The 26,406-nt window shown below is 42.7% G+C and overlaps 2 protein-coding genes across 8 annotated transcripts; both read right to left on the bottom strand.

Moving 5' to 3' along the window:
* Window positions 1–2,969: 2,969 nt before the first annotated feature.
* Window positions 2,970–13,349, bottom strand: rnf165a (ring finger protein 165a). Of its 2 annotated transcripts, none has more exons than XM_034546886.1 (8): window positions 13,170–13,349; window positions 5,979–6,291; window positions 5,761–5,886; window positions 5,489–5,618; window positions 5,071–5,175; window positions 4,794–4,886; window positions 4,584–4,687; window positions 2,970–3,757 (listed from the first exon to the last, which is right to left on the bottom strand). In XM_034546886.1, the coding sequence occupies exons 1-8, from the start codon at window positions 13,228–13,230 to the stop codon at window positions 3,640–3,642; spliced, it is 1,050 nt and encodes a 349-aa protein (XP_034402777.1). In that variant the 5' UTR covers window positions 13,231–13,349; the 3' UTR covers window positions 2,970–3,639. The 2 variants fall into 2 exon arrangements, with proteins under 2 accessions (XP_034402777.1, XP_034402776.1); XM_034546885.1 differs by having other exon boundaries at window positions 4,794–4,889.
* Window positions 13,350–15,682: 2,333 nt separating this feature from the next.
* On the bottom strand, window positions 15,683–25,608 carry c12h18orf25 (chromosome 12 C18orf25 homolog). 6 transcript variants are annotated; one of them, XM_034546545.1, is made up of 5 exons: window positions 25,348–25,608; window positions 23,483–24,361; window positions 18,789–18,959; window positions 18,218–18,332; window positions 15,683–18,100 (listed from the first exon to the last, which is right to left on the bottom strand). In XM_034546545.1, exons 2-5 carry the CDS (start codon window positions 24,306–24,308, stop codon window positions 17,911–17,913), a joined length of 1,302 nt encoding a protein of 433 aa, XP_034402436.1. In that variant the 5' UTR covers window positions 24,309–24,361; window positions 25,348–25,608; the 3' UTR covers window positions 15,683–17,910. The 6 variants fall into 6 exon arrangements, with proteins under 6 accessions (XP_034402436.1, XP_034402435.1, XP_034402440.1 ...); XM_034546544.1 differs by having other exon boundaries at window positions 23,483–24,364; XM_034546549.1 differs by lacking the exon at window positions 18,789–18,959.
* Between the last annotated feature and the right edge of the window lie 798 nt (window positions 25,609–26,406).

A 26,406-nucleotide genomic window follows, 5' to 3' on the forward strand; every position in this document is an offset into this window, starting at 1 on the left:
ATGATAAATAGTTCTATTTTCAGATAAAATATCCTATATTGAAAAACATTGCGCAGTCACAGCTAAACAGCAGAGTTTCGTACAAGGATGGCGGCAGCCCTTTCACTGGCACTTTTTGGGATATTTTCTCTTCAGTTTTGTTTTTCAGTTTCAAACAGCAACAAAATTATGTTTTTTTTCTTTTTCTGATATATTCTTTGTATATATTTTCACCATATACTATTAAACCATTGAGACTATATTGAAACCTGAGAAAACATGCATTTTTAGAAAAGGTTGTGCTTTAATATCCTTGCCTTCCTTTTAGACTGTGAAAGGAAACGGAGGATAGAGTCTGAGAGGAGAGATGGACGGTAAAATAAAAAAAAGAGAGAGAGAGCGGGAGATAGAAGACAAACAGAATTAAAGAAAATTACTGAAGTAGTTGTAAAGCCCACAGTGAAACATGCCTCTTTACAGTCAGAACAATTTCCACAATATGTAACGCTCCAGTTCTACAGACCAACAGCTAGTTTGGACAGTTTGACTTCAATTTTGAGGACAATGGCTTTTGTAGATACAGTCAAAATGTTATCTTAGCTCCTTCACAACTCACGCCTTTGTTTAATTATGCAACCAATAAGGCATGGCGGCTTCATGGATTGATTGTTATTAATGGTTTCAGTAATATGGAAATATCTCCTAACACTTAAAGCGAGGCACTTGTTATGCTTAAGTCTACGAACTGAAGAGAAACACCAGAGAGATGAAAATGAAAAAGATCCATACAAAGAGTTAAAAGCGTGGGAACATGCTTCACAGATGATCGTTATTAAGACCCATAGTGCATTGTGAGAAGCAGAGCGTACAAAATAAAAAGCCAGAGTTAAATTATCTTTTGCCAGTGAGAGGGTTCCCATATTTTTAAACACGCGAGTGCAAAAACAAAAACAAAAGAAATCACTTCATTGCAGTTTGTCCACTACATCACAGCATGGGGGATCAGAGAAATTGCATTGAATGGAATGTAACTAAGATCCACAGCACCACATGAGAGAGAGACTAAGAGAGACTAAGAGAGATAGAGAGAGAGAGAGAGAGAGAGAGAGACTAAGAGAGAGACTGGGAGAGAGAGAGAGAGAGGCGGAGAGCGGGCTCAGTAGCTCAGCCTTGGACAGTAAACATCGCACAGCCAGCTTGTGGATATCAAACAGCGGGGCTCTTCTTTTTCTTTAACTTTAGTGTTCCAAAAAGTACAACTGCATGCAAAGCATTCCCATTTAAAACAATGCAAAAATGAGGTAATAGTTTTTTTTCATAGCATTTTTGTGTTATTTCTAAATAAATAAATTATGATTCAATACCCAATCCCTTCCCACCCCCGAAAAAAAAAACTATATAAAATTAAATACATACCCACAATATCTACAGTTAGTAATAAATTATGATTGTTAAATACTTAAGGCATCTCAACTGACAACACCCTGTGTAAACTATGAAAACTTCATCACAGATGACTCCACTACAGGAGGAGGCAGTTTCGACACCGGCAGTGCACAAGACAGGGGGAAAATAATCCCATTTAATTGATCCTTAACCCACGAGGCTAAAAAAAAAAAGAAAGCCTCTGGGCTTATCCTTTGCTATCATAGTGCGTCGGACAGTGAGGGTCCTAAAGGCATCCTGTAGAACTGAAAAGACAAGCCGACACAAAAGGGTTAAAAAAAAGAAAGAAAAGAAAAAGAGAAGTGAAAACTGGTCAGGCCAAGTGTTAACAGCCTGAATGTTTTCCTGCTGTTGTGTCTGTGTGCACTGCGAGAGGGAGGCTGCCTCCGTCGCACCACGTTCTACATGTTCTAGCAATACAGCATAGCAACCAGCATAGCAACCACGAGGGGAGGTCTGTCACACAAATACACAAAATCAATACGCAAGCTCCTCTCTCTGCTCGAACACTGCATGAATCTATACCTAAATATAAACCAACGCAAATGCAATACCAGGGGGAAAACCCCTTTGTTGCTATAACTATTGTCACATGTGCTTGTTCTTTAGGCAATAAGGTAAACATTAAACCCATCGTTGCCACCAAAGGGGACAGGATGAACACACGCTACAAGTCAGGGGAGCAGCCACTGACACTGTTTTTTTTTGTTTTGTTTTTTTGTTTGTTCGTTAGTGTTGAGAAGATAGTCACAGCTCAGATTAACTAAGTCATGCAAAGCCATCTCTGTACCTTTTTCTTTCTTTTTTTTTAAATTGAAGAAACGCTACCAAAGCTAACAGCCCAAGTCGACAATGAAACATGCATTTTTTTTTTTTTTTGTTAGTACACACTGTTCTGCCACTGGCCCCTGCGCCAGATGAAGAAACAGGTACAAGGGCAGCTGAGACTTCCTCCCACCTCGCTCTGCCGTTTCATTTATCATCCCTGTTGTTTTTTTTTGGCTTTGTGTTGTGTAAGCGTTCCAGTGGCCGTGCGGTGAGTTAACGTCCAGGTGTTGCCTCAAAAACTTGAAAACACACACACACACACACACACACACACACACACACACACACACACACACACACACACATTTGCACTCTTTGAACAGCCACGCATTTGTTAGACACATTCTTTAAGTCACACACAGCAGAGCAGAGCACACACACACACACACACACACACACACACCCACACACACCCACACACACACACACCCACACGTGAACCTGCGCGCCAGGTTCAAGCTACACCGTGACAAAAAAAAATGCATTTTGGTAAAATTACTTTCTACCTATTTTTAAAATACATAACGACTCGATCGCCGGGCTCTGTTTTTCCACGGCGGCGAAAGAGACCTACTCACACGACACAATCTCACATGACACCGACCCAAGGTAAATGTACAACTGTATTGCAAAATGTCAAAGCTGCATGATAGAATTAAAACACTCAGCTAGCTGGTGCTTGCCCCCACCCCCCCCCCCCCAATCAAAGAAGGCGACAGAGCATCAGATATCACTTGTTGGTTACTGCTACTCTACTACGACCACAAATGATCTTTAGGTAAACATGGCATCAGAGCATTTGTTAAGCTTTCGTGTGTGGCAGATTTTAAGTGTGTTTGAAAAGAGAGAAATATATATTTATATATATTTATATAAATATAGAAAGAGAGAGAGAGAGAAAGAGAGAGGACGTAGCCAGCTTAGTGTGGGGTTATGTGTTTTTCCACTCTCAGGACATTAAGTCATGGCTTTGAGGACATGCTACACAGCCCAGGACTACCTACAGTACAACACCACAACAGCAACAACACCCCACTTACGACCAGCAAGCTACGAGTAAACCCTGTGTACATGAGTGTGTGTGTGTGTGTGTGTGTGCGTGTGTGTGTGTGTTTGTGTGTGTGTCTTTTCCTTCCAGAGGGATGTGCTTCTATATCAAAAGAGTTGGCCTCTCTTGCAGTTAGTTTTCCTGGCTTGGCTCAGTAAAGCGTGAGTCAGAAGGGTGGTGATGTCACATGAAGTCCGGAGACATTTGGCAAAGCACCCTACGGGGGAGGAGTGGGGAGGGTGGCGGTGGTGGTGGTGGTGATGGTGGCCAGCAAGCCGAGGTGGAAGAAAGCAGGAACCACTCTAGGGTGATCGACAAGGAGGGGGGCTGAAACCTCATCAGCTGTCAGGGTTCAGCTGTGTTTCGATGTCAACTCGACAGATCGGACACTTTCGGCTGGTGGCCAGCCATTGGTCCACGCAGCCCTGGTGGAAGAGGTGCATGCAGGGCAATCTCCTGGAGGACAAAAAGACAGAGAGACACAGGGGTCAACGTTGTTTCCAGCTAGACTCTCCCAGTGCAGCACAGTTATGTGCTTGCAATGAACTTCTGAAACCAGCAGGCAGTTAATTTTGTTCATTCGGGCACGCAGAGACAACTTCTGTGGAGTCATTAAATCCCACATGCCTCTCTGACAGCTGAGACCCCACATGCTGTAAACTGACCTCATCCCGAGGCACAGGTTTTATCCCCTGAATTTCACACCCCAACTTGGTTTGAAATGCATGTGTAGGTGCAACATTTTGGAACATATTTGCTTTGAACTTCTCTCATATCTGTCTTTTAAATAGGAAGCTGGAGCCAGCGTCTGGTTAGCTTAGCTTAGCACAAAGACTGGACACAGGGGATACACTTTGTCCGGCATTGTCAGGCACGAACTGAATCTGTCTGCTAATTGTCTTGTGTTTCAAGTCGAGTCGGGCCGATTAAAGTTGGACGCGTTGTAATTTGGAGTGACCCCCGTTGGTCTAATGTGAGAAGGAGGAAGATCGACCTATTAGTTAATGGTTTGCAATATATTTAGCATTTGCTGTCAAATTTATTTAACAGCAAAAAGGTAGAAGTTTGTAACTTTTTTACCTAAATATAAAATCCCACACAATGCCCATTCGTTTTGTATTATTACTTCATTTATTTAAATAAACTCATATTGGTATCACGTGGTATCAATCTGACTCTCCGCCATCAAGCAAATGAGCTCAAGATGCCAAACTTTTATTTATTTCAAAATCTCCTCTCACGATAAGTGTTGTTTTTTGTCGAAAAAGTAGGATTCTCTGACCTGACGTCCTCTGCGTCCTCCAGCATGGACAAACAGATGGTGCATTTCTCATCCACATCTGTTTCCTCCTCCTCCTCCTCAATCTTCAGCAGCAGGGGCTTCCTCTGTTCGCGGGTCAGATTACAGAGAGACAAAAGGTAGGCTCAGAAAAGCGAACACGGAAAATGCGAATCCATTTTGCGGCGCACGTCTCCGTGTGTTACGCCTTACCTTCTTGTATTTGTGTGGGAAGGTGAATCGCTCTATGGTCGTCTGAACCGCTCCTCTGCTGACACTCCCCAGCCGGTCCTCCAGCTGCAACAGCTCCTGGGGTGAAGTGGGCATCCAGTTGAGATTAGTGAGAAAAAAAGAAGAAGAACATAAATAATAGTAATAGTAACAACAACGACGATAATAAAACAGCTACTAGGTGGAGCTCCGGCGAGATGTTTTTTTTTTTAAGTTCAAGAATGAACTCAAGGAGCTTGAATTTTGGAAACGGGTTTACCTCGTAACTTTCTCGCACGGCGGTGGCGTGCCTCGAAGGATTCAGACTTTGCAGGGCCAACAGGTGCAGCTGGGGGTACGGGTAGTTTCTGATTTCATGCACAACCTAACAAAAGAGAACCCAACATCACATTACGGTGACATGCTAGTCGTCAGACACCGTTTTTTTTGTTGTTTTTTTTTCCCCCTCAATTGTTTTAATGTATTGTTACAAAAAAACAAGACACATTTTTGAGAATACCAAAGGGGAACAAACAACAATGCTGTGTTTTCTATCAAAAGCAAAACAAAAGCAGATCACAGTTGGCAGAGGTGAAACACATCAATGGAGCAAAACTTTAACTTGCAGGTCAAGATATCTATGATACACAGGACAACTTAAAAATGTATTAAAATAAAAGATAATAAAATGTACATACCACTTGTGCAGAGGATGTGTTCCTGGGGAAGTGGTGCATTCGAGGGGAGGCCAGGTAATGCTGATAGTGCTGTGGAAGCTGCTGGAGCTGGTACTGGTGGTGAGGGAGGCCAGCATCAACACTGAGATCCCTGCAGGCAGATGGACAGGCGACTAATTAAACAACATCACTCACGGTAGGCACCGCGACAGACAGATGGGTGCAGCGATGAAACGGACCGGAGCATTTCTCTGCTCTACAGGACTCTCGTTAAACTCCCGACGGTAACTTACCAGTCGGTGCCTTCGGCCAGGTACCGCTGCTGCTGTGTCATTTGCTGGGGAACGTGGAGGGGAGGGGAGAACTCGTAGCCCGAGCGCAGTCGGTGAGGGTTCAGGGGAATACGCTCCTGGGTTCTTCTGCAATGAGAGAAAGATAAGATTGTATAAGAAAATGCCCCGTCTCGGTGTTTCCGTCTGTGTGTGTCTATATCTGCAGGTGCCGGTTCTACCTGGAGTGCGGGAGGATCCTGCGGTGCTGCGCTTCAAGAAGCTGCTGCTGTATGAGGTATTGCTGGTGTAAGGCCTGAGGTAGGAATGGAGGCCCCGGCACATCCTGGAACTGAGGGGGTGCGGGCAGGGTAGTGAGGGGCGGGTGGTGTGCCGGGGGCAGGTGGGGGGAAAGGTGGGGGGCAAGACCGGTCTGAGGTGGCTGGCTGGCGTGTCCCAGAGGGAACTCTGCTGAGATGGGTGCCTGGGGAGCGCCCAGGGCAAAGTGTCGGCAGGAGGTAGCATGGCTGTGTTGATGCCTGGTGAAGTGTGCTCCTACGGGTAAATAAACGCAAGTGATCAGAAAGGATCCAGATAAGCCCGGGATCACTTTCATTCAGACAGACACCACAGAGAAACCAGTGAGGAGTACGCACTGACGCAAGCACCTTCTGGCTTTCTCACCCACACACACACACACACACACACACACACACACACACACACACACACACACACACACACACACACACACACACACACACAAACACACACAACAACAATCAGTCGCACAGAGAGAACATGGAAACAGGAGAGACCTGACACAGGAAGAGACGAGACCAAACAGCAGATGGAGGACACAGACATTGGGACCCCTGTGGAGCACCATCTAAACACACACACACACGCACACACACACACACCACTCACAGACACATTGCAGCCAATGGCCGGCCTCTCCACTTGCCACAGTGCAGCCAGCAGGAAGGATGGATCTTCACTAACAGCCTGGTGCGTTTCCGAGAAGATCTACAGCACCAAGCGTTGTCTTTGGTCCACTGCTAGTTAATTTAATGGATTCGGGCCCAGTATTTCGTCTGCCGTTTGAAGGAACACATCTTCAACTGATTCCTCATTAAAACCCTGCACAGCAACTCAGGCGGGTTTCAAAAGGATTCACCGCCTCCATTTCTACCTTCCCCCAACCCTTCCTATCAGGAGGTGGAGCAGACATGAGATTGTGTGGTAGTCCCACTGAATCACCTCGGTATCAAGTTGCACAAAACAATCAATACTAATTACTCCGAGCTCAGATAGAGGAGGGCTGGGAGGAGGGCCTGGAGGTGGGGGCCAACAGTTACTCCTTCAGCAGCCCATTACAGCTCTCTAGCTTTCTGGAACAGGAAGCGGAGTCTGGAGGCCCGACTGTATAATGAAGTACCAGAGCATCGTGCGTTTGCTTGGTTAGGAGGAAATAATTGTGTCATCTACTGTTATGTCAGCTGTTTCAAGCAGTCAGTCAGAATAAAGCCTGGACGTGTTAAACAGTAATATGGACTGATAATATAAAGAGGGGAGATAATTTGGCTATTAGTTAATTGTCTGGGATATATTAAGCAAATATATTAAACAAATCTATTTTACAGTCGATGGCCCACTGAGCCAAGATCTAATTGACTAATTCTCAAGTCTAAAATGTTTACGTAAACACAACATCCACAGTATCCCTTAAATACATGTGCACTTGTGTTTTTATTTTAAGGAATGGTAAAACATTTTGGGTACATGCATATTCACTTTCTCTCTCCCTCTCTAAAGATCAATACTTTGGTCATGTTCGGAAACAGCTCGGCTGGCTCTGACCAGCCATTACAAAATATGCCTACCACCAACATTAAAGCTCACTAATTAACGTGTTGTATTTGAGTTGTTTAATCTGTACAAATACAGAAGTCCTGTTGTTGTTTCATGAGGCTTCACACGGAGGACTATTTCTTGGCGTTTATAAGTTGCTGCACAGACACCAGGAAGTGTTGGGCCCCAGCCGAGAAATAGCCACTTCAGTAATTGCGTACATTAAAAACCCAATATGTAATTTGTTAATCAAGTGAGCTTTCATTTCTTTTGCGGAGCCGGGCGAGCTATTTCCTCCAAGTCTTTCTGCTGTAAACTACGGCGCTTAAGCGGCTGGATTTCACCTTACATCTAAAATGAGTGTGGTATCAACCTCCACCAGAAGGCCAATAAGCACATATTCCAAAATGTCAAACAAGTCCTTTCATTGTTGCTAATATGACATATTGCGTGGCTATTGTTTTTGCTCTGTTGCATACAGCCTTGGTAGGGGGGGGGGGGGGGGGGGGGGGGGGGGGACCTCGAGAGCCTTCGAGCAGAAAAGGCAGAACGCTCTGGTTTGGATTGGTAAAAGGCTGAACATCACTTTTGTATGCAGCCCGTGACCCGGTAAGACTGGACTCAAAAAGAATTCAAGAAAATATCTAATTATTTGTCTCTGGGCTCCTTCACAGCATGAACTGCTGACATTAATATTTTATATATTGCAGTGCTGCCAGCAAACAGCCCTGATGTTGTTATTGTTACATCGCTGCTTCCGACTTGGACTTGCAGATACAACATGCCCGTTTGGTGCAGAACAGACCCCCATCCATCCATCCATCCATACGTACAAACACACACACACACACACACACACACACACACACACACATGCATGCATACACTCCCATCCAACCTCTCCTCGCCCCTTGTGCTGCTGCACAGGCAGCCCCTCCCCCACGGTTTGGCTGCGGCATGGTGTCCCTGCGTGAGCGACGGCCCGTAAGCCCAGCCCAGCCGCGACTGCAGCAGTCTGACATCAAACCTGTCTCCCTCTCGCCCCCCCCCCATCTCCTCCTCCTCCTCCTCCTCCTCCTCCTCCATCACTGCAGCTTTACAATCGCACCTCCCCTCCAACATAATCCTGTCTTCTGCCTGGTGCGGTGGTCTTCCATCATGTGAGCCCAGTGTATGCAGTTTTTTTTTTTTTTCCCCAATAAAAAAAAATAAAAATTAACATCGCCACACCTGCTGATCCCACTGATTGGCTCCACTCCCAATCAGAGTGAGGGACTGATGAGTGGAATCAGCTGGCATGTAGCTCAGCTGCCATGACACGTGCTTGCACACCGCTCACTGACCTTGATGCTAAACATCAGTCAAGTAAGGACGAGGTAAGCGCGCGGTGGAAGACAAAGCAGTCGATATGAACGTGGCCCAATGCAGCCGCTGTGACATATAGAACTTATGCATTACAGCTGTTGAGTTATTTAAAAGTCGGTTGCTGTAAGTCGCAGGAGAAAGTTGGCGAGCCCACGTGGCTGTGTCTCAGACACTCCTTGTGTGTCGGCATGCAAATAACTCTTGGCTATTTCGGACGCGTTGAACAGGTGTAAGGCTCGAGTGGCTGGAACGTAACAGACAGAAGTCCTATGCTTTACAACTAAAATGATTTATATTTAAAACGCCAAGGAACACCACAGTTCGTCCTGTTGTTGACCAATCCAACCATGTTTTTAAAGTTTTCACAGAAGGGAAGGGTTTTACAAAATGTTATTTTGTCAGCCGAGTGGATATTTAGAACTTGTAAGTTAAAGACTCTTGGAAAACCACAAAGTACATTACTATCGTATATTAACAAACATCCTTTAATTGAATGACCGATGTCCTGCGATAAACAATCAAAAGCTTTTTCTGTAAGCTACGAAGGCACAACTTATAAGAATTTACTTTTAAAACCTAACCATATACATGCTTCTCTCTGTGATTTTTTTTTTTTTTTGTGGATAATTGTGTCAAGGTCTCTTCTGCCATGAAAAGGTGATGGATGAATGAATATGTTGCAACAGTCCAAACATGCAAAGATATAACGCTTCACAGATGAAATATTCCCATATGATTGTTGAACCAAATTGATCTCCAACTATGCTACACATTTGGAGACTCTTAATCTATTGACACGTGGCACAGTTGGATAAGATCTATACTGCTATTATATCTGTCCTTTTTTGTTTAATCCATACAATAATTATAGGTGGTAATGTGCACTTAACCCCCCTGTACAGCAGCAAATTCACATTTGTACCCTTTTTGCATATAACGTGCAGTGAGCTTTAGAGGCGCTGCTAGATGACCTTTGTTACTTTTTAAATGGACCATTCTCTGCCAGAAAGCGAATAAGATTTGCCCGAGTCGACTTCTTCCATTAATAACACACAGAACAGCCTCTAGAAGAATGTAACCTGAGTTTAATGTGCATGTAATGAGAGACTTTAAAAAAGGTATTTTTTGTCTATACCTCGAGATATAGTTTTGAGATGATTTATTTGCCATATTGTTTGGTGTAGAACAGTTTGATTATTCTTTTTGTATTAGGCAATGCTGCACATTGATATTGGATTTTTGATTTGCGTGATTAGCCAAAAACAAGTTAACTTTAGTTTTTCACAAAATTGACCGTCACCAAATATTATATTATATCTAGATACAAAATGAGATATACCTAGACAGAAGATTGTATCCATATCGCCCAAAGTTGTTCCAATGTTAACACGTTACCAGTGATCACCAATGAGTGGATGAGGTAGGCTGCGTTTTGTTCAATAAACAGTGTATGGTTTAGGAGGAAATGACAGCGTGTAACATTTAAATATCAATGCCGTTGTGTTTCAATTAAAAACATGCATTTTTTTTTGTTCTTCTTTCTTTATAGAAAATGTGGTTGCCCCAACTCTAAAGTAAGCAGAGGAGTGACTTGAAACTCTGTCAAAGACAGCTGAGCAATGAGAGCACATAGAGAGTGTGAGGGGACCGTCTCAGTGACAGCACAGTGTGGAGGGAGGAGGGGAGGGACACATGGAAATCAGCAAAAAGCACACTGAAGGTTAGAAAGAAAACTACAGTCTTTATTGGAAAATATTAGTATGTGTGGCACTGTGTGATAATAGTAATAATAGAGTAATATATCCTATATATAACCATAATAATACCATGCAAATAAAGACCAAAGGCAAGGCCCGAACATGCTCTCTGTAGGGTTAACAGAACAGAAGCAGCATCCAATGAGTAGATGTGTATGCTTACAGCACATTTCAGTATAGCAGGGACATCTCTACACAAAGTTTACATTGGAATCTGCTGTTCAATGTGGAAAAACAAAAGTATAAAATGACCATGCATTAGGATCTAATACAAGAACATAAGGTAGAAAACCACAAACAAAGAATAAAAGACATTTTCATTCTACAAAAGGAGTTCTACAGCAGTGCAGGATATACACATCCCTGTAAAATGGATAGCATTCTGGAGGTGTCTGAGGGGAGACTTGAGAGGTGTGTGTGTGTGGAGGGGGTGAGGGTGGGGGGGGGGGGGGGGACTGTGATTGATAGTGGAATTTTCAAATGGCAAGATGAGTTAGACCGGAGTTTAGTCAATTGATTGTAAATCAATTTAGCTAGCCGGAACAAAGGCTTTCACACATGGATAGGATTATGGGGAGCAGTTTGGATGCCACTAACAAGTGCAGTGGACCATCAAAGGTGAACATAACACTCAAACTACATGTTTTGGCCAATTGGTGAACGCTATGATAGCAGGATTATCCGTCAAAACTATTTAGGGGGAAAAAAAGTGATCCTACAAGTGCTTTATTGATTACAAAAGCTGGTACAATGCACCTTTTGCAAATAGGGCATGGAGACCAAATTGAACCAGTTCGATCAAGCCTGGCTGTAATCGAATGGAGGGGTCGGGTGGTGGTGGTGGTGGTGGTGGTGGTGGTGGGGGGGGGATCAAAATGTATCCACTTTACAGAAATTTACAGCAGAATGTAGTCTATCCACACTGAATGGGAGAATCACAATGACAGTTTGTAGTAAAGTCTAATGCTACAATGGGTTATTCACTGAAGAGCAACATGACAGTTTAAATAAAGACAAACTGTTTTCTACAGAAGGTGTTATTCTTTAGTCTTTAGTTACACAGAAGGATACGGTATGAGTGGGAACTCTGTTTTTAATGCCAATGTCGTCTTCAGATGGAAAGAGGAAATGAGGAAGAAGGGGGTTCACAATACAGCTAGATGCAGAGAACAGGCAGAGGCTACGGCAGACAGCAGCAGATGATCGTTAGCTACACAATGGAGGGGGACAAAGGTCTGAGAAATGCGGAATGTAGAGCCAGCCTCGATACTATGGAACAGGAAAAAAGAACACAAATAAAAGCACAATGAAATCATTGGTGCTACTGCATGTAGTTTTAACAATTCACGTCAAATTACCACTACTATTATTTATTATTATATAATCAACACAGAGCCTACTGCAGTGGAGGATTATAGTTATTATGCCCAATTCAGCCATAGTGATTATTTATATTTATATCTTTTTTTTTAGGTTTTCACTGCACATGCAGCGCAATTTGCAGGTTTCATTTGACGCTTTTCCATCGCACGCACACACACACACACACACACACACACACACACACACACACACACACACACACACACACGTTTGAGGTTTACGGCAAAATGCCACCATTTTATACCATTTTTTGTTTTAAATAGCCAGCCATATCTATTATTCTGAACAACGGCCATCACGCTACCTTTCTTTTTTTTCCTTCTATTTTTTTATTTATTTATGGAAGAGCACTTAATTGAAACTAACTCGTGGTTTAAAAAAAAAAAGAAAGAAAAAAAGGAGCGCAGGAGATCAACAGACTCCATGCCAGTTGCACACAAAGGGACACACGTCCCTCGTCATGTTATCGGTCGTCGGCTTACATTCAGATACTTTGCTCGGGACCAAATTAAAATGACAAATCCACGCCAAAGCTGTGGATGTTATTAGCTAAAGCCGAGCTAGCGAACGTGGCCGTACGAAGACACTGGTATTCAAGTAACGTTAGCTTAGCGGTGACTGCACACACACACACACAGAGAAAGAGAAACGCACGTAAACACCACGCAGTGAAAGATAAACCGCTAGCGCAGCTGAGGATAAAAGGGAGGAAAAAAAAAGAAGAGGGGCTGCCGTTTGACAGCTGCTGTCATTTGGTGCGGTTAACGGACCCCGAAACCTCCCTAATAAAAAGCAAACAAACGTCCATTTCCTCTTGTGTAATATTAAACGCCTTAAGTCACACTAACCACGGTTGAACGGTCGTTTTAACGCGACGCTGCAGTTAGCGAGACGGCTAATGTTGTCTGCGCTCAACTGTCGCTGTTGTGCTGGCTTGCGTTTTTTTTTTTTTTTTTTTTTTTTTTGCTAGCAGGTGTCGGCTCTGTTTACATCGTTTTTGATGACATTTAAAAGAAGGAAAAGCCGAGAAATATGTTAGGGTTAGGATAAGAAGATGTATCGAGATGGTCATACCTCTATTTCTAACTGAGCCGAAGACGGGGAGAACCAGATATCCAACATGTACTAACACCATCCTGGGTCCTTCTTTGTTGTGTGGGTAGCCAGCGAGACAGATGGTCCATGGAAATGATCCCCTCCAGTACCCAGCGCATTCAAACAGACAGGCTGCTCAGCGAGCGCACGCAGACCCGGGCGACCAATCACTGGACCCCCTACGATCAGGACCCTCCGACTTTGACACCCAGCTCCACCAATGGGAATGCGTCTGTGTTCTGGACAGCCCGCCCCCCCCGTGACTGAACCCATCAGCCCAGATAAGGTACTGTAAACTTATTTGGTAGTGCTGCTTTCTCTTCGGCGACCCTCTAATAGACATCTGGTTAGACCCCCCCCCCCCCCCGAGCTTCATTCTCATTTATTGTTTTGTTTTTTTACAAAGTAATTAAATGCTAAACATTTCCCAGTAGCCTAATCTGTAACATATATTCAGCAACTTTCAAGCATCTCACTTTTACTCCACTACTTTTACCTTTTTGATTTGTTATACACAATTTATAATTAAAGGCCGTGCATATCCGCACTGGTGTTTTTAAATTGTTGTGGCTTATTGTGGGCATTTGCAAAGCTATATGCTGGGATTTAGGTTACTTCTCACTAGGTGGGTCAGATGACTCACTGGGTCCCAAAATCAAGAAGAACAAAATGAAACATCAATATGCTGTGGAAGAAAGTAACCAAGCACATTTACTCAAGTGCAACTTTGAGGTACTCCAATGTGTTTCTTTCTACTGCCATAACTTATTTACCAGTTATCTTGATTTTTTTTTAAACATGCAAAACAAGCGATCAAATTATATATATTCTGATGCATTATGAGGCCACACTAGTGTTGTCAAACCACAAACAAAGCAACATTACAAGAAAATCCAATGCATTCATTAGACTTCAATGTAACCGCCAAGAAATGTCCTCACCGGTTTAATTACCCTTCCCTGAAAGCACACTGAACATCTGACGCTCCTTTTCAGTCTTAACACATCACAAAAGACGACATATCCCATTTGTAAAAGGAATCTTCGAGTTTTTTAAGGAGAAGAACACTCGTTGTTAGATGAAATTTAATTATAGGTTAATCGTATTATTATTGTTGCTTGTCCCAGCCAGGACTGCTCAGTGAGACATAACCAACAAACAGCCATCGGGGAATAATCTGCTCCGGAAAAAAAATAAATTCAATTCTTATATTTCCTTTTTTGAAAACCTACCTCTCCCTATATTCTCACAGTACAAGTACCATTTTCTTGTAGAGCAGATAAAACTGTCGAGTGTCCTGAAAATCTCTCTGCCTTTAGTGTTAAGCCTGAAGGGCGAAGGAACAGATGGGCATGGGGAGGCTGAGGGGGTCACAAAACTCTTAGTCCCATATGTCCTCGTCTTCCAGTTCCCACCATCTCATTTTTAAGCCTGCGGTGCCACACAAAGAGCCTTTCACAATGCTTTACTATCGGTGCCGGTCAAACTTCTGCTGTTTCCTTTACTCACAAATGAGGCCTTTTTTTAATACTGTCAAACTATCATGTACACAACTTTTATAACTCATAATATGAAAACGGTAGCAAGTATTTGATTTTCTTAAGACCTTTCTGTCATGTTCTTCAGTCACATTGTCCAATTTCTAACAGTTATCGTTATTATTCCAAGAAAGTTTAATCTATGAAATGTAAAAAAAATGATTATATTACGTAAATGGATTGAAAAATAAGTATTTTACATTTGCCCTTTTTAGAGCTTTTATTTTTATTTTCATGAGAAAGCGAGCAAGTATAACTTAGTTTTTCTCACTAGTAATTGGTAGTAGTAGCATTTGTTTGTTTGACAAGGGACCTGTCATTTTGAATAAACCTGGAATAGCACTTGTACAACAAAGACTCTAAAGCGGCATCACTAAAACGACATCTGCAAGAGGAAGGCTACTTATTTCTGGCTTTTGAGAGTGAGCCAGCACACTCGCTGCTCTGTGAGGCCACCACTGCCCTGTAAAGATTAGCATACAGCTGATGTTCTGCCCCGAGGGTGAAAAGAGCCGGCGAGAGGGCTTTGGTTTCAGGAGCAGGGCCCCGAAGACTGCATTGCTCCACTCCCTCATTGTCCTTTTCATGTGAACTCCATATGTCCCCCTAGCGGCAGGTGTCGCAGAATGACCTCTGACCCGGCCTGCTACTTTTGTGGGCGAGGGTGACGTATTGTTCACGGCGAGGCAGTTGTCTAGACTGTTTGGCAACAGGATAAAAGAAAACAATAAGACGCGTCATTCAGTTTTTGTACCTACGATGGCAATTATTCACACGCACAAGAACATACTTGAAAAAAACAAACATATTTTGATAGACAGGACTTTAGATTCATTTTAGTGCACTGCCATTGTTATTGTTAGCAGTCCACTTCTAAAAGTGGAATACATATCCTGCGTGTGAAATTAATCAGTGTTTATTAGAGAGAAGGAAATACACTGCGGTACAAGAGGCTCATTAAATAACGCTCTATTTATTTAGTTTTTAAAATAGTTTCTTTTTGTTCTACAGACATCATTTCAAGGAAGTCAAGGACTTGCAGAAGCAACAAAATAAACCCCTTTTTAAAAATGTAAAATACTGACAGTAAAATAAAACAGAAGAGCAAAGCTAAATTACTGGTAATGAGGATAATATCTGACGAGGTTAAAGATGTGACCAAATATGCGATGTGCAACCATAGTCGGGCACCACTGCCCTAATTGTCTATTAAACCTTTATCACAATAGACATGAGTCTTACCAACATATAATAATCCTAAGGAACTATGGCAAAATGGGTTTTGCAAGCAGAAGTGGTCCGGTAAAAATAATTGTCATAACAGTGGTAGCTGCATATAGTGGAAAAGAACTGGCCAAAGGAAAACAGAACACACATCACATTATACTGAACTGTTTGAAAGAGTTCAAGTTACCTCTTTTCACACAAGATGCATTGACTTCCAAATTAAAATATTTAGACTTACACAGCAACAACAAAAAAGGAAGCAAATTTTAAATCAAAAAGAAAAATCCATTTAGACTTTGGTTTAGTTCCTTTTTATATTTCGGCTTTCCCCTTCCCTTCTGTGACCAGCAGAAGTCAAATAATTTGATTCTACAATTCTCAAACATCTCTTTTGGAAAGTAGATGTTCAATATGAAATAATACAACTCAAGTGTTATAACAATGTGTGAAGGATCATGGATACAAATATCCAGTGTGGCTGCTGACTTCATGAAGACAAAAATAAGACCACAAGGAAAGAGAGCGAGCCGGCCCTGAGGATCAGGGTGAAAACAGTCCACAGTAAAGGGTTCTACTATAAACGCCCAAACGTGGGTACAAACTCAACACCACTTAAAGTTTTGTTTTTTTATTCATTTGTGTGCTAAATTCACATCTATTATTAAAATATTTATTGTCGATAGCAAAATCCACTGCTTTGTAAGGTAAAAGAATAAGCTTTGTACGATTCTAAAAGAAAATAGTGCACTTTTCAAGGCATTCGGGCCATCTCGCTTTGCAGTAGTAAATGGAAGATGCTTTTCTTCAGTTGTTATAAAGGGGTCCGCTCAAGAAGATGAGCATGCAAACATTAAGTGCACCCAGTCCGCACTGCAGGGTCATACATTCACTGATGACTACGTCACCTGGGAGACACTCACTCTGACAACATGCAGCATTTCTATTGCCAAAATACCACCACATTAGGTGTGCTGTGGATGAAATGAGTCAAAATGTGTAGTGTCTTTGTATTTTTCCTTCCAAACTGGAGAGTTTAAACAGTTGGTTTTTGTGTTATTGTTATATGGTAGAAGCAGAAATGAAAGCTGTGGATTTCAAATCAAGACATTTGGGTGAATTGCACTTTTCTTTCTGCTAGTGGATGGGCGCCACTCGTCTCTAGAGGTGGTATCGATCTTCTCGTCTGACGTTCGGCAAGAAAGCGAAGGAGCGCAATTCCCAGAATGTGAAACTATTTCTTTTGAGAAGAACCTAAACTCTCCCCGCCGGCACCAGAGCACGATGCTGGACAAAGTGTCGTGACACAAAGCCATCGGTGCAGACTGGACGAAATGCGAAACCAGTGGTGAGACTTTGGAAAAACTAAATTGACCCTCGACCGGTACAAAGCGAACGTTGTGCTCCGCCGTACAGCAGAAAGTGGTCCAGCTGCCGTTTATGCCTCGACCACAGATTAAAAAAAAAAAAAAAGCCAAGTCTGAAAATATGCCGTTCAGAGTCTGTAGTGAAGCAGGTCAACAGCGCGATACCGACCTGCTCTCAAGCAGCAACTTGACGTTTTCACAATACAGCTTTGCAAGCGCACAACACACAAACGATCTAAATCTGTCAACGAGGGCGAATTGAGGTATTAAATGACGACGGGATATTGCTATCATTAACGGATAAATCAGCCGTACGCACTTTTCCACCTGCACTTGCAGTGCTGTGCCATTTCATCAAAAAAAGGGAACTAAATTCAGAAGGGGAATCGCGTCAGTAGATGGCTTTGATACATGTGATTGTTTAACAGTAAGTTAAAAAAGAAACGGTGCTCTGGAGCGGGGAAGAGTCCACGAGCGGTTACAGGCGAGGCCACAACTACAGCAGGGGTTTCAGCCGTAACATGGAGGCAAGGCAAGAGGGTCGAGGAGGAGTGAGGGGAAGAAATGAGGAGTCTTCAGTGTACAAGTTGTTTAAAGTAGGTATTTGTGTCCGGCGTCCTCGTCCAGGGTGAGGTCCACCACTTCAGGTGGGGACACCCAGTTGGGCTGAGGGGAAACAGTAGTCCAGAGTGGTGGTTGATTTGTGCTGTTCAACTGCTCCACTGATTTCTCCTTCCAGGTGGACAGACTCTTTATTACTCCTCCGCATGGATGGGCGCATCTGGAGACAAAAGAATTTAAAGTTGAATTTGTAAAAACACAGAGTGGGGGGGGGGGGGGTCACAACATTTTTTTTAAAAAAAAGGACCGTTTTAAAAGTGTTTCCCTGAGTCTTTACCGTGCTTTCTCTTGCACTCCAACTATTTCCACCTCGCTGTCAGAGGTGGCAATGTGAATCTGGGCCTTGTTGCGTTGAGAACTTTCCTTGTGCGACAGCTCTGCCTCCACGTGGCCTGAAACAAATAGGAGGAACAGAGTCACACATTGTGAAGAGGACCAGAGCAGTAGAGCTTCAGGCCTCGCTGACGCATAAAAACTGCTTTGACAGACGAGAACAAAAACCATGAATCCGACACTTGTGTTTTTGAAAAGCCGACTGGATAGCACGAAGCAACACACTGGGACAAAACAGAAATTGTGGACTTTTATGTTCATGTTTTGACAATGCCGGCTACAAAAGATCAATTCTTTCATTTTGAAGCAAGGCAGCAAGTTTTTTTTCTTTTCCAATGCAAGCGAGTGGCGTGTGGGATGAAGACAGAAATACTTCAGAGGCGTCTTGCTGAGAATAATAAGACCATTTTCCCCAAATAGAAAGTTGCTTATGTACGACACCCATGCCTCTAAATGTCCCGTCTTCACCGAAGAGTGGAAATTATCAGTTTGGATTCAGCGGGTTTGTAACTGACCTGAGAGAGAGCACAGAGCTCCTATACACCCAGAGTGAGCAGCCATATCCCGGCCTCTGTGTGTTTTTAGCTCATGCTTTATCACCGTGGGCCGGACTGTCTCCACACTCATACTCTCCTGGTTAGAATCAGTGTCTGAAATATCATAGTGACCCACTACTGGAAGCGCGTCTGCAGAAAACAAAGAAAACACTTCATTATTCAAATCATGCTTTGCAGTCGTAGGACTGTTTTGCCTCCGTAGTCAAATTGTGAAATTAAACATTTAGGCTTTTTCCCCACTATGACAGCACTACTTCGGCTGTGAAACATGAACAATTCAAGAAACGTAAAAAAAAAAAATGTTTTTAGAAAAGCTACACCAGAGAGGCTTTTATAGTCTACGAGTAAATGAATAAACTCCTAGGATGTATTTTTCTCTGCATTTATTGCTTTTAAAATAACAGCCATTCACATAAAAACTACACAAGAATACAGTCATTACAAAACACTTCAAAATTGTCTTACTCAGTGAATGAAATGCAGTGGGTTAATAACTGCCAAACAGAAGAATAACTCTGTGGTAGAGCGGGAATATGTATCTTTGTTCTACCCTGTAAAAGCAGTCCCTGGGAGAGACACACACCATCATCCAGACGCCCGTGTGTGTGTGTGTGTGTGTTCGTCTGGACAGCATGTACCATGAGAGAACACTGCCTATGAATAGCTGAAATAGGCAGGTACCACGATTACCAGAGAAACCGTGGGCGTGCCAATGTAAAGGCCATGTATTGAAGATAGAAAAAGGACTAATGTAAACCAGGATAGTCTCTTTGGTAAACAAATGACCGTCCTTAAGTGTTTTTAATGCACACAGTTTGTATTCGTATGAGGCTCCCTTTACCATGTTGACAAAGCGGCTGATTTTAAAGGGTTATTTCAGTTTTAACAAATGCAGGACAGCAGTTGTTGGATCCATTTTAAACCCAAAAGTTAACTAATTATGCACTACGAACCCAAAACACCAATATTCACACATTTTGAAACAAGAGAAAACAACCAAATAGATAAAATGTTCAGTCAGTCACCATTTATCAGCATAAGCAAAGCTGTACCCTGCACACATGCTGCTGATGAAAACCAATTTGGCCTAGCACATTCTATATACTAATAACCACATGCAAACAGGTGGGGAAACGATGCCTCCAGCGTTTTGTAAAACTGACATAGGGCTACAAATACACATACAGAAAATGTAACTTTTTTTTTTTTTTTAAACATCCTATCTATAAATATGATTAGGCCAAAGATTCCTTCATCAATGTCAGTGATGGTTGGATATTAAGAACTTTGACACTATGGTCTTCCACATCAGTAAAAGTAGTGTTTCCACCTCAAAGACCACAGGATCTGAACCAAAGAAGGCCACTTGATTGCTCCAATCAGTCCGTTTTTTTAGGAAGTCAGTAAACATTGCCATGCACCATACTGCAGCTGTAGTATCTGTTAGTTGGATGCCTGGGTTTTCAGTTTGACGTCAAGCTGCGGACACGCGTGGAGACACAGGCCAAGCTGGCAGACCAGTGCAAATCGAAAATTACTAGGCGAATATTATGCGAGTCAAGATTTGAAGCTCTTGACACTGCAGCTAATAGCCACAACATAGAAACCCATGCCGTATCTGATGTCCATAATCTATACATATGCTACTAAAAATAAACATTGGGAATCATTTCTCCCTCACTAGTTTCTTGTTACTGCACAAAAGGCAGCAATAGCAGCAAATGTTACAGAAACGCAAACATACAAAATGTAAACACATCTAATCTAATCGTCATAGGATTTTAAAAAGCAAGAGTTGTGTGGGTTAGTATATTGTTTATTTTTTTTTTAGGCAAATCGATATTGTTTTAACGTTAGTAAAGCTATACCACCTAAATAAAAGGTTGTCCCAAGACCCTGAACAATTTATAAGCGAAGTGCAAACATAGTTCAGGAGAAAAGAGCGTAATGTTGAGTGTTGAACTGAATTTCTAAAGAGATAGTATGATGATGCTCTAGCTATCATTCCCAGCATGAAGTCAGAATGACAAGGCACATGCTATTAAGCAGCAGCAGCAGCAGCAGCCTCCCCCCCCCCCCCCCCTAGCACTGTCGTGATGGCTGCCCAGGTGCTGTAATGCACAGACTGAACGAATGACATAAATCAGCTTCTGCGTGCGTGTGTGTGTGTGTACAGCTGGTACACAAAAACAAACAAGCCATATGATAAGCAATAGAATAAGAGCCCTGACTGGACAGTCTACTGAGATGTGCCTTGTGTCCGTGTCACAGATGCTGCCGAAATCAAACGGGTGAGTTGAATTATTCTGAATGTCAAATCTCACAGTGATTCAGTGCCAGTAGACAAACCGGGCCTCAGATCTGCACAGAGTCCAGTTCAAGTGACCAGCTCAGGCCCAGCTGCTATTGATGGTGTATCCGTTCAGTGACCTCGCATCGTTAACCCATTAATACCCATTGACGTGCTTTCTGCATCAACTAGTTCTACACTTGGTAAGATCTAAGTAAGTGAAATCTAAACATTCAAGAGACCAGGGTCTGGAACGCCTAGCTTTCCATTTTGAGTGACCACTTCAGGTAGGATGTTGTTGTTGTTTATAGGGGTGGAGGTGAGACTGTTGTTCTCTCGTGCCAACATGTAGGCAGCCATAGTCTCTGAAGACTCTGACGATGGCAAAAAAGAACTAGGTGGGGACGGGCGTACCCCCTGGGAGGGATGCTGCTGCCCCTCTAGGGCATCACTTGAGCGTTTGGACGAGTCGTTGTCTGAGTCGAGGTGTGCAAGCTTTTCCATCCAGATGCGGAAGCGCTCCTCAGTCTGACGCTGCATCACAGCAAATCGCGTCATGGCCTCCTCCAGAACACTGCCGATGCCGTTCCTGTCCCACGAACTGGTGTCCAGCAGCCCATGAATCTGGGCGCCCACTCTGGATCTCTCCGATGCACGTCTGAAGCCAGCTTTAAAGACATTGAGGCCAAGCCATAAGAAAATACAGTAGCACTTTCATGCTTCGGAGGTGGACTTTTGTATTAAAGAGAAAATAACAGTTTGTTGTTGGTTACGTGCAGATCGACTCTTTCATGCTGATGGACTACATCATGCAGTTGAAGCACTCAAATCTGTGTGCGGGATGTAAAAATGGTTGAAAACATTTCATGTAGTACGGATCCCTAAAGAGATAACTGGATGTCTCGGGCGACTGATTTAGTGACCGTGGTTTGAAAAATGTGTTAACAGACTGAGGTAAAAACACCCATTTGATGCAAATTCATTATAAAACTATGATGAAGGGCAACAGATATGTTAAATTATATTTTCTGCTAAAACTTCGTAAAAAAATATACCATATGTTAGTATCAGACAATAGACTGGGTCCTGAAAAAACACCTAATACTAGTTAGGTAGTATGGAACTAGTTAGATAAACTAGTTCCATTCCGAAAACGCACAAGTGAACAAAACCATTCAAACACACCACCAGCTAAAATCTGATTAAAACAAAAAATAAAAATCAGTCTACCAGAACCAAACCAAATTGTTATATTCTAGGAAATGCAACCGCAGTGAAAAGATCAGCCTAAAGTAAATGAGACTTCAGCAGCAGCCGGCCTGTAAATACCACCCAGCTAGTTTACTTATAGAACTCAACTCACCAAAGAGATTTCTACAATCAGGAAATGTCAGTCAGAACTGTATACGCATTCATATTTTCTGGACGATGACACAAGAGCCATGTGACCAGTCAAAAAGCGCTACAGAACTCCTTAAAGAGAAGAAAACCACCTGACAGAGCGACGAGTATGATGAGCTAAGGAATATCCAAAAGCTGCAGGATATACTAAATGCCTAGTAGTCTTACGGTGCTAAAGACACACTAAATCTAAATCATTTTAATTGACTTAAGCATTCTGATAAAATGGCACATTAAATATTATTGAGCCTAAACTCGCAGGTGTAAGACTCCATTTCTACCAGCACACCAACGCTTAACAGCAACTGCAGAGTCTTGCAACTCTGACTAACAGCGTGACTGATCATACACCATTCATTGTCTCGTTATAGCAATGGCTGAGGATATAAATAGCCCATTGTGGAATTGCAGAGCTCATAGTATAGGTTAGATTAACACAACTCCGTTTATATCATTCCATGAGTTGAAGAATGTCCACTCAACTTCAAAGCATGCAAATGATGAGACGTTTTTTTTAAAACCACACATTGTATTGCTAGAAGTGACTAGGCCCACTTGTACACAGTCTAACTATCCAAAACCCAGGGTGAATGAAGAGAGATGAGTGAGAAAGTAACACAAAAAAGGAGTGATTTGATAAAACAAACAGACAAAGCGGTGCTTGCACAGATCTGTTATTGCAAAGGCTTTTTACAACCCCATTACATGTCCTTAATATATATGTGTCAAATGATCACTTTGATTTGGCTTGCCTGAAATGTTTACATCACGCAGACAGCCTCTTGTTGTCAAGTTAGACTGATTGCTTAGTCATCTTTGATTGTCATACTGCAGGCCTATATGTTTTTCTATCATTATGCGATACAGTGGATATCTAAGTGGCTGCTACGATTACCCTGTACTACTAGACAATGGTAGAAGTACTCTGCTATAAGCATGTGTTGTGATCATTGGATGTTACCTGTAATATCCGTCTTGATTGTCTTGCTACCTCCTGAAGTGTCGTCATCGTCGTCCTCAGAGGAGCTGGTGCTGGAGTCACACGTGAGCTCGCTGTCACTCGTACTGCTGTCCTGCAGCAGGTTATACTTCTTCCGTGCTGCTGCCTCCCGTTTTTGCCTCAGCAAACGCATTCGCTCCTTGTGTTTCTGGCTACGGTGACCTTTCACTTTTGCCAGCTTGCCATTGGTTTGTTTTTCCTGCCCTCCAGCTGCTACCGAGATCGGCTGGCAACGATTTTTCTTTGCAGCCATTGCATTAGGCAGCATCTCGCTCTCTGAACGTGATCGTCGGGACTTCCTCCCCCCCGCAGACGTAGATGATGATTGCCTTCCTGCTGTCTGCCCAGGATCATTTGCAGCTTCCATGTTGCCATCTTCCGTTTTTCCGATAGGAGGAGCAGCCCCTTCGTCCCCTGAGGAGAGTGTGTCTGAGTCAGCGAGGTGGCCACTGGATGAGGGGGAGAGCATGCAGTTGTTTGAGGAGTCGCTCTCATAGATATGATGGGATATGGGCTTGTCGCTCTCTGTAGAGGCGTGCTGGGACTCTGGGGAGTCTCGGCGGAGCTCCTTCATCAGGCATGGCATTGAGAGGAGACTCTGCTCGCCCTCTGTATTCAAGGGGCTGTCTCCCTCCTTTTCCCTTGGCGGTGAGCTGGTACTGGTGGTGGCCTCTGAATTTAGATGTTCATCCTGCTCTCCCTGAACAGAGCCTGTGGCTGACTGTGCTTCATCAAGGCACTCAGCATCCACAAAATCCTCTGCCTTGTCTGAGTCAGCCATCTTCATGCTAGCCCAAAGGTCCAACAAACATGGACCAATGTGCCTGGACAGGAGCTGACCTGCTGGAAGAAAAACACATCAATAATTAAATTTCAGTCTGTAAATTATATGCGTCTGTGCAAGGGGCTGGATGTCTGACAGCATAGGCAATAATAAAAGGATATTATTAAATAATGTGGACATGAAGAAATGATATCACAATGGCCCCAAAAATAAATATGTACAAGTTACATTTTAAAACTATCCCTCCTTTACAAACTCATAAAAAGGGAGACTGTGGGTCAGTGGTTAGCAGGTCCGTCTTTTATCAGGGGGTTGGTGGTTCAATCCCTGCCCTAGTCGATGTGTCCTTGAGCAAGACACTTAACCCTTAGTTGTTCCCTGTAGCTGTGTCTACAGTGTATGAATGTAACATGATTGTAAGTCGCTTTGGATAAAAGCGTCAGCTAAATGACATGTAATGTAATAAAAACGTTATGGTACACAGTCTGTGCATTTTGTACTGCGTTAACGTGTTGTATAACTGACTGTTCACATACAAAAAACAACAACTCTCATTGAATTGAATGCAACAATTTGGCCAGAAATTCACGTTAGCAACATTGCTGGTATGAAAGCTCGCTAGCTTCTACTTTTACGTTTTAAACAGTCTGCGTTACGTTTTTTGGATAAAAGTTAGTTAAACCTCGACAGACACGTAAAACAAAAACGTGTGCACTACGAGGCATTTATTGATCGATTTAATGACTTTTACGTGAGTTAGGTTAGTTAGACGGCTCTGTGGCTAACTGGAGCTAACGCAGGCTCGAGCACGGGCGCTACTTTTAGCTGCGTAGTGAAGCTAACCTCGGTCACAACTTCACACCCAGCGAACTTGGCGAGAAGAAGTCACTGGAAAAAGTCCAGGTTTGCAGGACAGCTGCCTCACAAGGTCCTATAAATGGAAGCCGTATCCAGCCACCCATGGGCGTAGCAAGCAGGATAATGTCAGCAGCTAACGGCTAACCGTTTCTCAGTCAAAGCGGCTGCGCTAGCGACAACTCACCGCGGCGTTTAGTTATATTCTTCTTCTCCCAGTGTCAGACTCTTCAACATCTTCGGTATTGTGTAGCCTCTTTGATTTACGACACCCTGCTAACTATACTTCACTTCTTTACAACTTAGACTAATTTGAACGTGTTTTTGGCGCAGTGCGCTCGCACCTTCGCGAAGCCCAGATAGCGGTTAGCTGTGTGTTTATTTTAAAATGTCTCCATCAGCCGTCCGTCTTTCACAAAGCTACATGCGCCACTTCCGGGATTTTCGGAAGGTTGACCGCCCCCTGTGGGTCATATAGTGGTACTGCAGGAAGGGGAAAGACTGCAGGAGATGACGTGTGTGAAAAGCAGAGTGTTAGGGCAGCTACTGGTTGTGGCCCAGGGACATAAGGGAGAAGTTTGCCTTTTTGGTTAAATTTAATAAAAGACCATGGTTTGGATTAAGATTAACCTTCTCTGGCAGAAAACCCCAAATGGCAATGTCTCTCTAGCTATGGCCCTGACAGATATTTCACGATCATTCCCCCCATTTTAAAATAATAGTGACTGAAGGTTTGCTGACCATACATTTACTCAAACTCAGTATTTAACTTTCATTTTATTTCTACCTCACTATATTTCAGAGGTAAATATCCTACCGTTAAGACTACATGTAATTTGTCTAAGAATTAGGGATTAGAAAAAAACAAAAAACGTTGTATTACTTATTGAGAATAACCAAGATATTAATATAACAAATGCCTAGTTAAATCTTTAGATCATGGCACACATTACTTTTACACATCTACCATAAAACATATCCATAATCTATATTTTTGGGTACTTTTATAAAAATGTAAGCAATATAAATGCATCTAAAATGAGAAAACATATTTCTGTAAATAATGTATTACTCATTGTAATAATATATGAAATTATGTCTTTCTCGTAAAATGTCCAGAAGTAAAAAAAGATATAAAACATTGACAACTAGGTCTAAAATATAATTTATTTTCATGATTATATATTTAGAGTAATAAGTAGATGCACATCTGTTTATGAATTGATAATTGAATTATTGGTTAAAT

The sequence above is a fragment of the Cyclopterus lumpus genome, chromosome 12, assembly GCF_009769545.1.
Source record: "Cyclopterus lumpus isolate fCycLum1 chromosome 12, fCycLum1.pri, whole genome shotgun sequence".
Classification (NCBI taxonomy): Eukaryota; Metazoa; Chordata; class Actinopteri; order Perciformes; family Cyclopteridae; genus Cyclopterus; species Cyclopterus lumpus.